At 45.8% G+C, this 20126-nt stretch overlaps 1 protein-coding gene across 1 annotated transcript in view; it reads right to left on the bottom strand.

Annotated features, from left to right (window-relative positions):
• LOC126536769 (cell adhesion molecule Dscam1-like) overlaps positions 1-20126 on the bottom strand; it is a 114555-nt gene that overhangs the window by 11623 nt on the left and 82806 nt on the right. The window contains exons 9-19 of the mRNA XM_055073902.2: positions 17517-17694; positions 13211-13443; positions 11238-11399; positions 6946-7236; positions 6188-6307; positions 4992-5171; positions 3401-3548; positions 2691-2839; positions 1851-1982; positions 595-765; positions 50-120 (exon numbers count right to left, since the gene is read on the bottom strand). Of these exons, the coding sequence (XP_054929877.2) occupies positions 50-120; positions 595-765; positions 1851-1982; positions 2691-2839; positions 3401-3548; positions 4992-5171; positions 6188-6307; positions 6946-7236; positions 11238-11399; positions 13211-13443; positions 17517-17694 (1835 nt within the window). The remainder of the gene's footprint in view (positions 1-49; positions 121-594; positions 766-1850; positions 1983-2690; positions 2840-3400; positions 3549-4991; positions 5172-6187; positions 6308-6945; positions 7237-11237; positions 11400-13210; positions 13444-17516; positions 17695-20126) is intronic.

Raw genomic sequence — 20126 nt, 5'->3', positions numbered from 1 at the left:
GCCACTGTTACGTTACGTTGCACTGCGGCACCAAATAGTGAGTTGTCACCTTCCACGTCACGTGCAGGCTGCGAGAGCCAGCTGGCGTCACTTTGATGTCTTGTGGAATGCCGCCTGGAGCTGTGACATGAAAAAAGAAGTAAAAAGAGAAGGCTGCATAATAATAAACGTGAACTCGCGTCCTTTGCATGGAAACTTGTAACGGCTAGGTAAAGCCAGCATTGCAACATAAACAAATATCGCAGGTTTCTTTATATGAGGTCTTAATTGATGTCGTAACGAGAAACACATTTTTCTGCGTTATATGCTGCTTAACGGTGTCGGTAGCGAAGTAACACTGAACTGTGAGCAGCCCTATAAATGTCAGGATAAGTCTTCGTTTCGACACGTTGCCACTGTAATGGCTCAGCCCATAAAAGCAATTATGGAAGGTACCTACAGGCGCTGGCTAACGAATATAGAGTCCTACTACCCATGCTTACAACGACTGCATGGAACAGTTTACATGCTTTTAAAATTTTCCCTCCCTCGTATGTCCTTGCCTACGCTGTTGAAATAATTGTTGCGGTGCTGCAGTACAATTCGGACTAATACCTTCTTCTTTGGTGGTGACTATGATAGGATCGCTGAAGTCGCCCAGTCCGAGGACATTGCCAGCTCGGATTCTGAATTCGTAGTTGGTGGAGGGTTGCAACCCTTCCACGACATGTGATAGTGCCTCGGTTGGATGCGTGGTGGAGACGTCCGTTTCACGCGCCCAAGTTCCTGAAGCAAGAAAACGAAAAGGAAAGAGCAGATTTAGTAAGACACCATGTTATCAAATACTCCCGCAAAGAACACGCATTTTGATGCTACTTTCTTTTTCACATTTGCTGAATTCTGTTTTGCTACAGTTCACAAGTGGACCAATATACGTTACCGCTGAATATTAATTGCAGGTCGGCGTGCCTGGTAGCTAGTGATGGCCGCGTATCGCCTGATCATGATGAAAGAATAAACTTTAAGGTAACTAACGCCCGCGCAAAATTTAGGGAACACACTGTTGTGCGCGACCAACAGTGCATGAACATGAACAAGGGTCATCAAACGTTAGCGTCAGAGACACCGTTTATTCAAGCACCATTGATCACTTTGTGTCAATCTGCCTTTCTTGTTTGAATTGTTACTATGTGAAATGGACGGCTTCCGTACACCACGATATAGCTTCCGTTTGTTACCCCTAATACATACAGACAACAATCGGCGATCTTTCATGCATACTTAGGATGCCTTCGCCTTACTGACAGGGCCGCGACCCGTCATATTATTGCAATAGCAACAACATAGTCATGTGTGCAAGCTTGTGCCCAACTCTGCAATTGTAATGTATGACCGCGTCCCACCAAAGCAAGAAAATCCTGCGTCTCTTGTGTCGCAGATGCCATTTCTGACCAAGCTTTCCGCAAGGCCCAAAGCTAGATCCTTATCTTCGAGAGCGGTAAATAATAAAATTGAATAATTATTGTTTATATAAATAATGGAAGACACACCATTGGTGTCTAATCTTTGCTTTTTCTAATTTACGCATTGTAATATCTTGCTCGACGATACATTTTATGGCGTCCGAATGAGATTTATGAATCTGCCTAGACTACAGCTCTCTTGCACAAAACTTCCTCCAGCTTTCGGGCTTCCGCAGACACATAAATAAACACACGCACGCACATACATACACAGTGACTGTTACACTGTGCACACACCGCGACTGAGCACCTTGAAGTATTTGATTGAATATCCTTGAATACATGAAGCAAGCCAGAATGTTTGCTGCAGGGCGCACGGTCGTTCTATGTGGCAGTGCGTGGTCTCACCAGATAATGTCCTGTGTTCAAGCAGGTACTTTAACACCGGGCTGTTGCCAGAGTATGGAGCCGACCAGGCCAGAGTCACTGTTCGGCTCGATATGTGCGTGGGCTCGAGACCCTCGACCTTATCCGGGGGTTCTGCGCACCGGAAGCACAAACGCAATTGCTCACACCGGTTCAGATGAAGCAAGAGAAAGTGAATTAAGAGTGGAGAAAGAAGCAGAAAACTTACCTAGGACATCTCTACCACCTACATGAAATTTCCTAGAACAAATGCACTTCACAAGCATTTCACGCGCTATGGAGGATGACGGACAGCATAAGCTCACAAAGGAAGAAAAAGAAACCTCGTGTCGAGAGCGCATTATTGCATGAAATGGGAAAGAAAGTTTCCTTTTGAATGCAAAGGTCCTCATCCGTCCAAGTGGGCAATGCTCCTTTTCACGAACGTGCAAGAAGCAGCAATACGTGCGCCTGCTGCGCGAGACGGGCATAAAGACAAAACGTTTTTCTAAGAGACAGTACCGAACCGCGAATTCCTCCGTGGTTACACCGTTTCCTAAGCTTTTAAACCACGAGCGCTAATGTCGGTCGCACAGACAGAGAAGTTCAAGTTACTCGCGCCGAGCAATGCCCTTTGCGACAAGACGCACAACGCATGAGGCATGCCACATTCCTACACCGCCAGTCGCTTTCCTCGTAACTTGGCTTGATCAATTCATTCCCACTAAACACATCGTGGGTCGTTGCGGATCCGTGCGTTTCACTATATTTCACTAGCTGTGAGACGAGACTGAAAAGAAAGTACTGGCAGCTTCTGCGCAAGCGCATCAGGTACACACGCACCTTGTACGATGAGCCGGAAGCTGGCATCGTCCGCACCATAAGCGTTCTCCGCGCGGCACATAAAGAGCGAAGAGTCCCGGCGGTCCGCGCCGGTGATGCGCAGCACGGACTCCGACCAGGAGCTGCCGGTATTCCCCTCGATCGCGTACCTGCGGCCAAACGTTTGTCAAACACTGCAACTGAAACTCCACCGAGCTTGCTTACGGTGTTGAACCGAAATCCTGCTTAGGAATTTCATTACCGATTAGGGATTCTAATCTGTTTCATACATCAAGAAACGTTTGCAGCTACCTATACATTAAATTTGCTTAAACACACACGCACGCACACACACTGCAATACTTGTCTAAGAAAGACAACGCAAGCAAACGAATCGCATCGCAAGCGCAGTTTCCACACCGTCTAGAGAATGGAAAGCCCTGGCGGGTGGTAAGTAAAGCAAGAATATCTATAAAATGAATACGGATATTTAGAATATGTATAAAACAAGCTTCGCGCGTGAACGTCTTCAGAATTTAGTGTTTTCATTAGAATTCGTGGTATCGTGACTTGGAAACATGGATGTGCGATGATGCAGCAGAACTCGTTCTAGCGTGTACACGGACGAGGGGGCAGGTTTGACTCCGCTTTGCGTGCATTTGCGTTGCCGACCTGCAAAGAGAAGTTTAAGGTTCAACCGAAGCGATTCCGTAAAGTCCCTCTCACGTCACCTGGGCTCCTGAGCTGCGTCAAAACGGCGGCCGTCCCTGGTCCAGCTGAGACTGATGGACGGGTCGCCATGAGCCCTGCACTCCAGACTGGCCGCATCCCCACGCCGCACCGTGACTGCCCTGAATTTCTCGGCAAAGTGTGCTGCCACTGCGGTAGACAACGAGATGCATCATCTCCACGACTGCACGAGACCACTAGACATTTCGGTCGCGTCTTCTCGATAAAGCAACACTAATTCAACCGAGGACTAGCCAGGGCGAGGTGTTATTGTCAAATTTCTATAAATATGGCGCCAGCGATGGCAGCACAATAGCACGCAGTCTCTGCGCAACCTTTCAACTATATGGTAAGAGCAACACATGTGTAAGGGGAAAGGAGCACGCCTTGGAATCAGCGAAGAATAGGAGAGGTGAAACATGAGACGCGATGAAACAATGAGACGTGACCACTGCGCCTACCTGACGGCATTAGTATACTATTCACACTCCACAAATTTACACACATTTGCGCAAATATTTGTGGCACACTTAAATAAGAGAGAAAAACGTGGGCGTGGAAATTATTTTATGACCCTGTCATGTGCCATGACTCGTGATAAAGTCAAAGCAGCCTGTAAAATGAGAGTTCGAATCTTCGCAATATCCGATATAATGGTTGAATAAATAAAGTAAAGCCTTCTTGCCTAATGTCTATCAAACCCTAGAATGTGCCATGCCCATTCGGTTCACGACCTCAACGAGAAGATCCTTAGCGAGTTAAGAATGGCTGATAACGAATTTTGTACATACTTCGTTTCGAATCATAATTACGCATTTACAAATTTGTACCTGTATGACGTTTATGAAATCCTCCCGATTCTTGACCAGTGCCCCTGAGTGGGGAGGTCACCCCACCTCCCCCCAGACACACACACGTGCCACTGTCTTTAAGTTCATTATCATCATCAGCCACTGCCGCCACGCATGAAACGCTCCCGGGCCGTTATAATTCATTGATTCGTTTTATTTGATCTTTTTCTTCCTATCATCCGCCATTCACGACCGCCGATCCTGTTGATAACGTAGGCGTAGAGTAACTCGGACCACTGACGCAATGCAAAAAGGAATATCTTAGAAATAGAATCATTACACTATTCTAGTCGCGGTTACCAAACGAGACAAAGAGGTCGCAGGAAGGGGGAAACAACAATCGGCAACAACCTAACAACGCAGTTACAAATACAGCACTGCCAACACGAAGAGAATTTGTAAAAATTGGCCAACTAATTGTGTTCGCTCATTCCCGTGACGTCACGACGGAGGAGAGCTCGTTATGGGTACTTATACATTCGAATGGTCTCTACCGCACTCCTAGAATAACTGATCACCGAGTATAACTAAATGTCACCGAGTATGACCGATCAGCAGTGGGCAAGTAACAGAAGCCCAGAGTCACCATTTCGACAAAAGGATCTGTCTTCGTAAGTACCCATACGAAGTGCCTTTGTCGAAATGGTGGCCCTTGATAAAGACTTCCGTGTTTCGCTCATGGTTGATCTGGGCGTGGTCGCTTCGAAATGGAATACCCTAGAGCAGGCCATTTCGTACACACCGTGGACGTCGAGCTTGACGACGGTCGACACGCCCGGTCCCACCCCGTTCAGCGACTGGCACAGGTAGCGACCGGCGTCCGAACGTTCGACGTCGTCGATGGCGAGTGAGCCGTTCTCCAGCACCCGAACGCGGGCGCTGCTGGTGATCGTCGCAAACTGGCGGCCGCCGTCCTCCGACACTGGCCTCGGCCGGGAACAAAGAAACGAAAAGGAAGATAGACAAACACGGTGCTCCACTGGAGACGTCATTAGTCTTTACGTTAAATAAATAACAGCTTTATGTTAATACATTGTGTATTGTATGTCACAGCAGCAATCAGGCGCAAGGTGTTCGCAGTTATACGGCACCTATTCACGTAGAAAATTTCAGAAGTTATTCACTGAAAAAAGAAAAAAAATACGTGTAAACACGGGGAGAGCAATATTCCATACAAAAAATAAACAGTAAGTTTTCACCTCTTAGTATAGGGCGAACATACCCACCTGCAGAAACCGCATTTTTGGTCGAAATATTTACCCAAGAGAAAACGCCGAGTACTAGAAAAAGAAAGGCCGCAAACTCTGACCCATCATCATCGGCCTATATTTATGTAGACCGCAGGACAACGGTCTCTCTCTGCCATCTCCAGTTACCCCTGTCTTGCGGTAGCTGAGTACAACTTCCACCTGTAAATCTCCCAATTTCATCACCCCACCTAATCTTCTGCCGTCCTGGAGTACGCTTCCGTTCCCTTGGCACCTATTCTGTAACTCTAATGGTCCACCGGTTATCTGTCCTACGCAATACATGTATCCTATTACATTACCCTTATTTACACCCTGTTAAAAAAAAGAAAGCCATGAACAAATAATTTGGAGCCCAAAACACTCGCACTCAAATTGGGAGATCAGATTGGGGAAGGTGTTCGCAATGGAACTGCCTTAATAATGACGTAAGATCTGAAGTGTATTCTCATAACTGTGCATCCATATGGCCATCTTTGTGAGCGTATGTGACGCGCAATAAGCTTTGGATGTTGCATCATTGCAAGCACGGTCGAACTATTCAATTGCGCGGGCAGTCGAGAACTCCTCTCGCACGTCAGTGTTTCCTCATTGTGTAGCAAAAATGTTTTTGTCTCAATAAATTTGATTACTGTGCCTGAGACAGAGCGCATAAGACACTTTTTTTATATGCTTTCTTCGGGACACTCACAGCGCTCCTTCTTCCAGCGTATTACGGGCACGGGAAACCCGTCCGCCTGGCAGTCGAACGACACTGGCTGGCCCATGGTCGCCGCCTTGTCCTCTGGCCGATGACGCCACCGGGGCCCCACTACAGAAGAGAACTTGAGTTGCGTATTGACTGGATTCTTAGTATCAGTCGTCAGGAACATGGCGACACTGCTGAAACCAGGGTGCAAGCACCACGATTTTTACGCTACGCGGTATTTACTCTACTTGAATTTTACCTTGGCACTAAATTTGCGTTCTGCGGATTTTTTTTTCTTTTTGCATCAGGTACAATCAGTACGGGTGTGTTATCGTAGGGAGGAAGTGACCACGTGAGGTTGATAAAATGTGTTTCCCTTCGCACAATTTGGCTTTGTCGCACAGAGTAGGTGATCAGACTTCGAGGGTTTACATAGCGCGGTACAGTTGGTCAGTTTGCAAGCCGATACTACCACTAAAAAGGGAATTACAAAATAGCAAAGGCTTAAGTTCACGACAGCTGGGAGTACACAGAGGCGGCGGACGAGACATCACGTGAATAGCGCGTGTCGCGAGAATGAAACAGAAAACCCGGCGTGCAACGGGTGATCCCCTTTGATTGGAAAATGTCACAGCTTCGACCCCCTTTGATTAATGATATTGCAGGCTACCGCGAATTCGCTGCAAGGTTATCAATCTTGTTATTTTTTTTTCTTTTTTGTTGGTGCCTATTTGCGGTGGAACAATGCAGCAAGGTTATACCTCGAACGACCATCGTTGCACTGCGATTGGCTGATGCGGCCGGATTGGAGGCTACGCAAGTGTAGAGGCCCGAGTGCATCTCCTGGCGAACAGCAGTGATGGACAGGAACGACGTGTAGTCATTGGTTCGGGACACGGTTGCGCCAAGCGCCGTCTCGTCCAGAGGCCGGCCGTCTTTGAGCCATCCGATGGAGATGGGCGGGTCCCCGTCGGACACGATGCAGGCGGCACCGGCCCGCTTGCCCTCCGTGAGGTCGTTGGGAAAGTTGAAAGGGCTCAACACGGGGGGAGCTGCAGTGACAGGCACACGCAGAAGTATCGAGATGTGTGCAATTCTCATTGCGACTCCGTGCAAGATGGGAACACAGCAGAATGCAGACCGAAAAAGAATGTAAGACTTCCCGAGCAAAAAAAGTCACGATAAAACTTTTTATAGAGTAAAAAGCATACACAGACAATTAAAACTCAAGTAAACAACTGCGTGTATTAACCGTAAAATTATACAACCACCTAAGACAAAACAAATGTCTTCGTCGTCTTATGGTAAGTGGAACCAGTTGTTTTGATTATAGACTGAAATTCCGTTGGTTGGTGCGTGCCAGACAATATACGCCCAACCCCCTTCAGGAAGAAAACAACCGCTGCACCGATCTCGGCATACAAGTAGGAATCACCATCGAACACAGGAAGGGTTAACAATGAAAAATGAAATTGACTCCTGCTTTATAGACACTCTTTTCTATACGAAAACGGTCCTGTTTTCGCGCACGGTCTTCGGATCGCTGCACACAGAGCTCAACACTGTATAATGTATGCAATTTCTAAATTTCTTGACTGGAAGCTGTCCATGCGGAAACGTATTTCACCCTTTACAAAAGATGCATAATTTAAGAACGTAATTTAACAGTTCATATGCCCCTTACGGGCGACGGAGAATGCTTGTATTCTATATTGATTATACAAAGGAGTCGTAGAGCGTACCTATAATCCGTCTTAAAAAGGCACTGTTATCGATTCGCCTTTATACAAGCGATGGGTGATAAACTTCGCGAAGGCACAGTCATCCGAAATTCATTTTGGATGACTGGATGACTTGGCAACTATCTGAAGAGCTTCTGGACGAAGCTTCGGAGAGCCCAAGAAAAGAAAAGAAAATAACTTTCGTTGGCCCTAGTCGCTCTCAGATTTATAACGAGTGATTCGAAAGTGATAAGCTCAGGAACTTTTCTCCTCTTTTGTTCTTCAACCTTAAATCTTTGAAACAAAAATGTGCAAACAGTCTTGCTTCTGCTTCGGAACGTAGCTTGCTAACGCCGACGTGTTCGGAAAACTTACTCAAACTTGTTTAGCGCCGTGTGCAGCAGGCAGCATACTCCAATGTGACTGACAAGAAAGGAGATTGTTCAACGACAAACACCAAAACATTTAAAAATACAGTAAATCGAGGCTAATTTAGTATGAATCCCTTATCTTAAGTAGCCCTCAGTATCAACAAAGCTGAGTATTAAGCTATCCTCAATTTGCAGAAATGTGTTACTTTCATCCAAGGACCCAAATAAAGAAAAAACGAACTTCAGATTTTAATCACAAACTTAGTGCATCACTTGAAGTATATAGACGAGTTTTCATATGCTGCCTCTCTCTCTTTTTCTCTCTCTTTGCAAGACTGGAGTTCACTGAATCTCCTAAAAGGGTTTTAGCCTGGTTTTCAAACCAAAGTCAACGACGTAGCACTAGCTCTTGTTTTCACTCGGCCCAGAATATTCATTTCCGTGAATTTTAAGCTTCAGCATCAGTGAGGATGGTGTTCTTGCTTTTACAGTTTCAATTCTACCATCACGTCAGCTACAACATATGTAGACACCATGATCTTCCGATATAAAAGAAACAAAGAACTATCTTTCAACTCCTTTTATCTCACATGTTATCTAACTTCAGAATTTTTTTGTTCGTGCAGGTGTTTCACCCGGTTTCACTGGTCTCTCTAGTATACTGACAGTATGTATGTCCACATGCCATACCGTGAATCTTATCTTGACATACTGTAAAGTAAAAAAAAAAAAAACGCCCATCCGCGCGCTGTAGCTGCAAAACCCGATACGTAAAATCAACACAATTTTACAGCCGTACTTGTCAAACTGACAATGACACTTTTAACGAAATGTCTGAAAATATCCAAATTATCAGCCGCTTCTAAATGTTCTGCCAATGTATTGTTAGCGCGAGTGCCTTCCCCTTATTCCAAAACTTTCTTCCACTTCGCATTTCACATCAACTCATGATGATAATGATGATGACATTGATTTATTGGCATCCCCTTCGAAGCCGGGCGATGACAAAAAGACACTTAGCCTGCTTCATTTAATCAGGTATGTTACACATGCTTTTAATTCTTACATTTTTGTATACATCTTCAACTTTTCTTTCCTTCCTCTAAACTTCTCTATCTACCTATAGCGGCAACGGATCCGGCCGCATCAATCTCTTCCGTGCATTTTTTCCCACCAAACGCCTCAGGCTTATCTCGACTGCTGACCGGTTGATGTATCGGTTCACTTTAAATCCGAGCACTTGTGGAAGTTGTACGTTACCTACGAGTATCACTGGGTGAATCCCTTTGCATTCCATTAGGAAGTGCTGAGCTGTCTTCGGAACTTTGCTGCAGCATACACATGTCTCATTTTCTTGAGAATGCTTGCTCAGGTACGTTTATGTCGTTAGGCAACCAGCTCGGGCCTCAAACACCAAGGCATTGTCCTTTGAGTTATCGTACAGATTTTCCCTTCTAATTTCTTTTTTTTTATTTTTTCAAAAAATCGTAAGCAGAACCACCCCTCGACTGATGTGGTGAGTGCGCTTCAAAGACATTCCGCGGTCATGACAGAGCCAAAATATTGTGACTTAGTTTTCTCGGAGTAAACTCGAATGCGCTGGAGTGAAAGTGTGTTTTCCAAGCAATTCCTCTTCGGAGGAATCATCTCAGAGAGCGCCATTGAAGCGCAGTGCCTTGTTCATTCGAGAAGTCGATACTGTGCCCTACTCAGTGAAATCGACACGGAGTTTCGAGTCGACACCCATTTGTGAGTATGACTACAAGAATTTCTCGACATCGTGTGACACTTGAATAGCAGCTTGGGCTTGTTGGTTTTCCATCCTGCTAGTAACAGCGCAAAATGTAGGCAAGAGACGAGACACGAAGACCCCACAAGCGCTTGTGGTGTCTTCTTGTCTCGTCTCTTGTCTACATTTTGCGCTGTTACTAGCAGGGTGTGACACTTGCAGTACTACAGCGAGTGGCGACCTCTCGCTGTGCCAACACAGCGTAATAAAACCTTAGCAGCAAGAGCCTTCAAACTCCAACTTCCTGTGAATAGAGAATCATCTGTTGGAGCAGCACACAGTCACTACATTGCGTGCTGCATGTCCACGTGTTCATGTCTGTAACCGGCAGCAGCGTTTCTTGTTTCAAGTGCGCGACGATACACCTCATGAAACAAGTGCTAATGTTTCAGTCGCCTTTTTATCACAATAAAGGGAAAATAAGAAAAATTGATTGCAGATCGCCATCAATTAAATCTCAAAAGTCAAATACGGCATTTTAGCAGAACGCAGCATGAAACTATGCATGGAAAACGCAGTTTTTTTTTTTTTCAGAAAGGCACCGGTTATGTAGTCATGTCGTATGTTATGTATTATGCGTAGTTTTGTTGGTCCGTCCGCCTGAAAAACTGAGCTTCAGCTCATTTGTTCGGACAACTTCAAGTATTATTTACTTATTTATTTATTTATTTATTTATTCATTCATTTATTTATTTATAATATTGTCCACCTTCTTCAACAAGGAACCGGTGATGCAGTTATGTCGTAATGTAATTATGTCTACTTTCTTTGGTACATTTTGGTGCAGCTTCTGCTTGCAGCAGCCCGTCTTTGTGCTGTTGGTGCATCTTTCTGTAATATCTTATGTGGATTCCTGCCTCGTTTGGAGCACTTTATGAGTGCTCGTGCTCTTTGGTCGCATTCAGTTATTTTTTTTTCGGTGCTTTTTGTGATTACATATTGTATACCTCGTGACGAAGGGGACCCGGGGTCATATAAAGGTGCCAACCTCTTCTTTCAGATGGCATCATTAAACAAATGTGTGTGGGCTTCAGTCCTGTAACTGCAGTAACTCATAACTCTGTATGTAAGCGAGCCCATGTCTGTTGCTGGCGAGCTTACACTACAGCGGTATTCGTGGCATGGGAAGGAACACACGATGCTGATCGCTGCGGCTACGCGCAGAAACTCACTCATTACGCGCACAGTGAGCTCTCCCCCAGCCATGTTTCCTTCCGTATCTGCAGCCGCACATCCGTAAATGCCGCTGTCCTGGCCGCGCTGCACTTGGTTCACCACCAGCGTGCCGTTCGGGAAACTGCGTTGTCGGTGGTTCTGTGGAAGCCAACGGCCGTCTGTCAATGACGTGCCGCGGGGCAGGACAGGTTGAAAAGGAGAGAGAGAGAGAGAGAGAAAAGAAAGCGTTATGCCTCCGCGTGGGCTATAGATATGTATAGCTTAAAGAGCGAGAAAGATGAGGAAGCGGGGGAGAAGGATTGATGAACAGAAGTGAGAGAGGGTCGGCAGGAAGAGCATCTATCTGGCCTGCTACTCTTCACTGGAGAGACAGGAAAAGGAAGAAGTGACGATAGCAGTAACACAGTGAATTATACACAGCGTAGAACAAGCGGTAGGTGTAGTACACACACTCTATATTCAAAGAGCAGTTACATATTCAGAGTATATAGGCACATATTAAGCAAGTGATTATAAGATTAGTATATGTGATATAGTAGAGGGCATGTGCTCCCAGCGCGTGAAGTTTTTACAACCCTGTGTTCTCGGCGTCGATCCCACGCAGGGATTCTCCACCGTAATCGTCTAGCGTATTGTCCAGTGTCCGTGCCACATGTGTGAAGAGCTTCCTCTTCATTTTTTTATTTTTAGATTAGAGCACGTATAAAAATTTACGCAGCTTGATATGCCTCAGTTCAGTGTAATGTATGACGTGCTAATTTTCAAAAGCTGAATAAGCTAAGCAGAAATTGTAATTTTCTCAATACTTTTAGTCTTCGTAAGAGCCTAAGTTACGAAAATTATCTCACACTTGCCTATACGAAACTGAACACCACTCGTCCCAGGATAACAAAACGCCTTTTAAGCAACAGCGTTTTCTGAATGACCGGATCACGGGCGCCCGACACCAATGAGAGCGATCAACGTGACTCCTGTGGCGAGAACCAGTCAGGGACTACACGAGTTTAAGAGGCCTTTTTCTCAAATTCAGGCCCTTTACTGCGATACTGTAATGACTGTGTTCAATTTCGTCTTCCAACTTCATCACTGGTCCGAGCTCTGCAGCTGACATGTTATCCCCAGAATAAGCCGGTGCAAAGCGGCGAATAAGAATAGAACAAAATCGACCGCGAAAAAAAGTCGTTACATGTACCTATATATTTTATTGCGATAGCAATTATATGGATACTCAAGGCACATTTCTTCCGTCACCGTCGCCGCCACCGTGATGTTCCGTATAAAGTTCAACGGCAATAATATCATCGCCGCGCGTCGTATGCTCTGTGTGCGAGCGAGCGCGTGCGAGGGTGGGCCTGCGATCGGGCCTCAATATCGCGCACGCCACCGAGGAAAGCGGGGAGGAGGCGCGCCGCCTTCCGCTGCAAGCAAGGCTTCGGATGGACGGTAAGTAGGGGGGGGGGGGGGGGGGTCACGTTCTACTCCAGGCGACCCGGGAGGCCGCGCGCGCCCGGCCTGGCTACTGTATCTTGAAAGCCATCTGTGACGGGTACAGAGTCTGCGCTGCGCCGTGTTTTCGTGACTGAGTTCGTGTTGATGTGAGCGGCAGCATGAAGGTCGATTCGCTCGCTGCTGCTGCCGCGCTTCCTCGCTGCAGGGTTTTGACATCGAGTTTCCGCGGTCATCGAGTGAGATGTGTTCGTCTTTGCTTGTGCGCGCGTGGCACCATGCTTGTTTAGTTAGTACGCTTATGTTTACAAGTTTATATGGCCGCGAAAACTACTACCTCTACTTCGTATAGCTGTCCACAAATTTGCTATCGCAATCGATACTTCGCCTTTCGGGCGAAACCGCGACTTCGTTACTTTTCTTTTCTGCGAGCCGTACTTCAGAATTCCGCTCGACGGTTACCTCGAGCAAAAGGCAATGAGCAAAATGAAACGAACAGCACATTGCGGCCCTCTGAACAGACCTTTCTTCCAAGTAACGCTGCGAATAGGATGTCCGGCCACGGGGCAGTGCAGGACCATGGTGCGACCTGCGAGTGCCGTTACGTTCCGCATCGGTCGTCGTAGCACGGGTCTCCCAGGCACAACTAGGCGCGCCGAGTGCGAGGCCTGGCCAGCAGCGTTGCGCGCCTCGCAGGCGTAGAGGCCGCCGTCTTCCACCCGGACGCCCGTCAAGTTCACATAGCTGTGCACCAGGCTGGTGAAGAAGATCGAAATGACAAATTCAAGAAGTGGTTCAATAAGGCTTCTCGGCTCGCGTTACTCAGTAAGTAATAGCGGCTTACAGGAAAAGGCGCCTGCTGACCGTAACCGCCATCAAATTGTTGGCACGGATGGTAGGCCAATGACGAAGAGTCAACAAACGAAAAACACTTGTGAATTCTGCTTTTTCCGTTCGTAAGTTGCAGTTGAGGTGTAGGTGGTGGTGCATTACGCATGATTTGTGAGAATAAAGTTACGAAGGAATCAACAACGTGGACGGATTGGAATTAGTCCTTCAGCGTTGTTTTTGTGACACAACCTGGCCCGCCTTCCCTAAGTACGCCCAACTTCTATTAGGCAGCCATAACAACAACAACAGCAACAACTATAACAAGAACGACGACAACAATAACAACAACCATAACTACACGTGGGTCGAAGAGGACCATCCAAATGGGAACAAAAATCGCCGATACTATAAGATATCCCAAACGAACTTAAAGTTAAGTTAATGAAAGAATAAAACGACGTGAAATCATGGAATAATCTCAGTAAAGTGGTGATGAAATCAAATATCGACGCATTTGCGACTGCTCCCAACCGCAAACACAATCCTTCACCACGCTGAAAACACTGGAATTCTCTAAAAGAAACGCTGGAATACTGGTCTAACACGCGAAAGTACCGAGTAGGGTTACACATGCTGTCACACGGCATCTCTGCAGCGTGAAGCAAACCAAGCAAAGTTTTTCACTAAACGGTACAAGAGGGGCAAACAAAAAGTAAAAAAAAAAAATTTTCGACCGCTTCGAACCGACATCCTTAGGAATCATTATACGCGACCTGCCCTCTTAATTCAGGCTGAATCTCAAAATTCTTTCTATTCGTAATCTACTGCAAATTTTGCCATCCTGGCAAAAGAAAGATAAAAAGAATCATTGCCGCTGACAAAATACGAATAAGACAAGCTGACTTTATATCAATCACATGCGCACTTTTGATGTAACGCCGCAATGATGTAAGGAGGGCCCACGCCGCCCTATAGGCCAGCATATGGTGCGGATGCAGCAGCAACGTACGGGCTGAACACAACCATTACATCTAGAATCGCTCGTAATTCTGACAGCGAAACAGCAGCGCGAGAAACATCGGCAACACCCATAGCCGGCGCCGTGTTTTTTTTTTTTTTTTTTAATAAAGCGGCCCTTTTTTTGCCTACTTTGCCGGGTTTGACGTGGCCATCTGGCTGCTAGGTGCTGTTGCGCCGGTCGCTATCGGCAAATATATATATATATATATATATATATATATATATCATCAGCCTGGTTACGCCCACTGCAGGGCAAAGGCCTCTCCCATACTTCTCCAACAACCCCGGTCATGTACTAATTGTGGCCATGTCGTCCCTGCAAACTTCTTAAGCTCATCCGCCCACCTAACTTTCTGCCGCCCCCTGGTACGCTTCCCTTCCCTTGGAATCCTATATATATATATATATATATATATATATATATATATATATATATATATATATATATATATATATATATATGTATATATATGCGAATGTTATATGCAAGCCAAATGAGAGTGGCAACCTAATGTATAAACCTAATAGGCTGCCCCACTATGCACAGCCTTATATATAAATATAGCTTCCTAACTATAATCTTAACATAAAATGTTGGCTGACATGCATATCTAAAACACACCGATCTGTTAACGAAATGGTGGGTTAAAATTGACGGATTTCTTGCTTTAAATTACTTAATTTGATTTAGCCATTCGGTACGTGAAACTGGCTGTTTGCCTGCTCTTGTCCAATCCTACGAAATGGGCAAGTCCCACTGTGGCGTGAAAAGTACAGAATCCCTAAATGTTCGCTGATTACGTGTCGTACTTTTCGGTACACACAGCTGTCATCACCGTTCTTCTCTCGACAAATGTGATAAATCGCCTTCGTCCTTGTGACATCGCCGCGTATATATACGTCTCACACTGTGCAACCGCCTCATTTACAGTTTCTATTTCAGTAAAGCTTTGCGAACGATGCAGTGCATACACAGAGTAATTGCATGAAACTAAAGTTGCCGCGTTAGTGGTGGACAAAAGTAAAAATAAACAATCAACGAGATTACGCGTTACACGGGATGAGAGTAAACCGAACTGTACGCATCGCAGTTAGGTGTAAAGCAGTTAATTAACCACTTTACTAAAGCGTCTATTCATATATATACCAACGTGTGCGTTGGATCTACATTTTTTTTTCAGACTTTCACTCCCTCCTCTCTTTCAATCCCCAACTTTTCGTGGTACCGCAGTGTAGCAAGTGCAACGACCGCGATATTCCACCGGGTCACGTGTAATGTGCAGCGACGACCGGTTGCAAACGAACGAGATGAATAAAAAAAAAGAGAAAAGTTTACAACAGGCGTTCTGCAGTTTCACATAGCGAAACGACACCTCCGGTCAATGCAAGGGGGCTTTCTGCGCGTGCTATAAGTAGCTTAAGAGAGTCTGTTGCTAACTTGTTCCATCGCGACCGGGCAACTTCCCGCTAAAGTGCACACGACACTCGGAGTTTCGAATACAGGTTAGAGCCTTTTGCTTCGTTTTAACTGTAAATCTTAACCTACTAGCCAGAGTCAGCACCTCACGAAACCATACTGGGGTATTCTCTACCGGTAAACATGGAACACAGCAGTAAAGAGGAAAGTAAAAGGAATAATACAGCAATTACAGATTGCGAAGTGCTGAGTACAAAAGACGATATTAGACGCAGAAACAGTATATACGTAAGATGTGGTTCAGCATATAGGCTTAGAATGAAAGTGCCTCAAGAACAGTAGTAAATGGTCGATGACTAAATTAAATTAAATTACGGGGTTTTACGTGCCAAAACCACTATCTCATTATGAGGCACGCCGTAGTGAGGGACTCCTGAAATTTGGACCACCTGGGGTTCTTTAACGTTCACCTAAATCTAAGTATACGGGTGTTTTCGCATTTCGCCCCCATCGAAATGCGGCCGCCGTGGTCCGGATTCGATCCCGCGACTTCGTGCTCCCCAGCCCAACACCATAGCCACTAAGTAACCACGGCAGGTATGGTCGATGAATAATTAATACACAAATGCTAAGAATACGAAAATCCATGAGCATATGAGAAGACCAAGTATCCAGCAGTCGTGGCGATGGGCAAGATCTGGCACACGCTTAGTGCCTCTTTCGTCTCTTCCCTCTGTTGGGTATCAGATGTACATTTCGCACATTGCTCTACAAATCATGTTGTGTATGCGTACGCGCGTTTGCATATTCAGTTAGTCGCGCAAGTGACAAAGTAACTCAATTGTTATTCAACCAATATCCGTGCAGTGTAAGGGATCTATAAGCCCAAAGAGCCACTGACAACTTGTAATATCTTCTTTAATGAATAGCGAATGAATATCTTCTTTAATGAATTCTATCTTGATTATTAACGTATATTTCTTCCTTGTTATTGTTTTTCGTTTAGTTTACATATTCTATCCTTTATTTCTTTTTCTTGTTTTTGCTAAGCTGTACATCTCTGTTTTTATCGAACAAGCCTTATAACAGTTGCACATCATCTGTATTTGATTCAAGCATGTCCGCCATATTGTGTCAGTCTTTCCCCCCTCTTTCTCGTTTTCTTCCTTTATTGACCTTTTGCTCTAATGCAAAGAGACATATTTCTGAGCGAGTTTCTGTGGATTCAGAAATATAGGCAGCGTTACCGGGGAGGGAACAGACAGAACATATGTCCGATTCACTCTTAGTCAATCCACCTGCGTTGGTAGGTACCGCTGCCTTTAAGGTTATCATCATCATCATCATCATCATCATTGTTATTATTATCAGGAACTGCACCGTACTCCCAACTGCCCCTTCCGTCCTTGTCATCGACGTGCAGATCTGTTTTTCAATACATGTTGGCGGAAAGGTGACGACAGAAATTATCGCTTCTTATCTAATCAAATCAGCCAATCAATGCGTCAATCACAACCAGTCGAAATCGGTCAGTTCGTCAAACGATAAATCACTGTCTCACCGTTCACTGCTGACGTAATCGCCCACTCGCACGTTGTAACTCTCCGGCACAGAGTCCCCGTCGAGCGCCCAGGTCACTTGCGGCAGTGGGTTCCCCGATGCCGCGCACCTCAGAGACACGGTGCTGCCCGGTACCGCTAGAAGCTCGGAGAACACGTGGTTGAGCACGGGAGCATCCTCTGCACAACGCGAGCAGCGACAGGAGAGATAATAAGAGAAAGTAAGGTGAATTTCAGTGCCCTTTACAGCACAGTCCTTGAAGCGAGTAAGCAACGCCATCTGAACGCTCGCCCCAATTCTTCAACTAAGTTCAGGATCACTGTTCATTAGGGAAGTGGAAACAGAGTCAACGTGCTCAAAAAAAAACAGAAAAGGGACGTACGCCCAGTCCTTGATTCAGATGGGGCAGTACACTCTGCACTGACGTTCAGTTTAGAACTCGTTCAACGGATAAAAATTAGGAAGCTTCATCACGGATGCGTTTTTCATGACCTGCCCTTTCTTAACCTTCTTTATTTTCGGCACTGCTCCGCATTACTATCTGTTGGTGCTTACTGGCGCTTAAGAACCGCTTTTCTCTTTTTTGTCTGTGAGTAGTCAAACGCAAGAAGTTTCTTGGACTAAACAAACCTTAACGCGCACTTTTCTGTATGTTTTTTTTTTCGCTTCACAACAAGCGCTCGTTACATGAGGGTGCAGCAAACTCGTCGCCCTTTCTTTTTTGGAAGTAAAATAAATGGCTCCTCCATAAAAATAAGAAAGCGCGCCCGCAGCGCTCCCTAGCACGATGGCTAATCTGTTTGCCTCGCCTCGTGTTTCCTACGAAGCTAATACCAAGACCTACTACGCCGGGGAACGCCACAGAACTTGGTCAAAACAAAGTGTGTCCGCCTCGAAGCCCCTAAATTCAATTAACCGCGGTTCGGCGCTACCGGAACTCGGGAGGCGCTGTTCGGTGAACGCGAGACAGAGGCGCCTCCTGCCGGCTCGAAAGCTGGCTTCGCCACACCGCCCGCCCCGACATCTCGGCCTGTTTGCAACAATCGACGCGACCCCGTCGACTGGTTGCGCGAGCAAGACGCGCAGCACGGGGCGAAGAAGAAGCACACCCGCCTCGCCACTGCCGAATTTCCAGCCTGACGTACGTGTCTTCTGTCGAGTACGGCAGCTGGCGCAGCTACGGCCTCAAGGCAACTGCTTTAGTTACCTATTCCATGGCATTTTCTGTTTGTAGACAAGAACTTGCCGTAACCCTTTGAGAGAAAGATTGTCAGGGACAGTTATCTGCGTAGCAAAACGAGCAAGCCACGTGGCACGCTGCTAGAAGTACTATGGCAGTCCTCCTACGCCGAAACTAACAAAATATAGATATTCACCAGGGCAAAAGCAGCTATTTATGTCACTGCCATTGGCACCACGACAAACGCGAGGCTACTGAGACTGCAGTGATTTCTTCGTGTAAACAATATAAGCCAAGCAATTGTATCCCAAAGCTCACTGTGTTTGTAAGAGAAACAATGCTACGTCTTCATGATGACATGTTCATTTAACAAAAGTTAGTGTCAGTTTTTAAGTGAAAGTGTCAAAGCTGAAAATACAAAAATTCATAGGACATACCAAACAGAGGGCTATGGACGACCCGTTAGAGCTACCTGGGTGCACAGCATACGTTATCTATAAATGTATCATATATAGAAATGGCGGTGATTGTATGGTGGCTGGTCCTTCATTTATCGGCCACAAGTCTCTCGAAGACACACAAAAAAATATGCGGAAATAACAAATACAGTGTTTGTTGCTAGCACCTATCATGAGCGAGAAGGAATTAGAAGGCATTTAAAAGCACCTTACTAATGGTCATATTTCTATGAAGCCTGGGAAGACGCGTCCAGGGAGGAGGGCTCTGAAAATTCCTAGGCGACACCAAACGTCTTTGCCACTGGCAAAACACATCCATTTCTAGCTCGACACTGACAATGACACAATAAACACAGTCAATATACGCTCATCGGTTATTAAAGGAAAAATGAGACATCTAGGCGTTCAGAACAATTGCTACAAATGTTACTTCCCGCGACCTTGCGGGTTTCCGCAGAACTATTACGTCAAATCCTCATCGGTCCAAACTTTCTGCAGCAAAGTGCCACACCAGTCTACAGGGCATGAGCGTTGAGCTTTGTGTAATGTGAAGGCGACAATCACTAATGGTCCAACGCTCGGATGAGCGTACCACTAAGAGTGGTGGTGTCATGCGTATGAGCAGTCTGTTTCTCGCGAACCAGGAAGCTATTTCGCGTCCAGAGAACTTTGCCAAACCTCACTTTCACAAGATTTGGAGCCCGAAGCTCGAGTGATTTAGACGAGTGTGTACAGTAGATCACACAACACAGACACCAATAGCTGCCACAACGACAAAGGTGTAAGCAAGCATCACCTGTAATTACAAACAAAACGGGCGAGACCTCAAGTCTAACGGGTTTCTTCTCACAGAATACATGAACTGTGTCTTCTGCCCACCGGATGCCTCCTTGGCCATGTATACTTTAGCAGCTTCCAATTCATTTTATGTTTCGGAAGATTTGTCTATCTTCGCCTGGGTAAACTGAGATGC

Source organism: Dermacentor andersoni, chromosome 4 (assembly GCF_023375885.2).
Source record: "Dermacentor andersoni chromosome 4, qqDerAnde1_hic_scaffold, whole genome shotgun sequence".
NCBI lineage: Eukaryota > Metazoa > Arthropoda > Arachnida > Ixodida > Ixodidae > Dermacentor > Dermacentor andersoni.
This window is presented reverse-complemented; position numbering and strand designations above follow the sequence as displayed.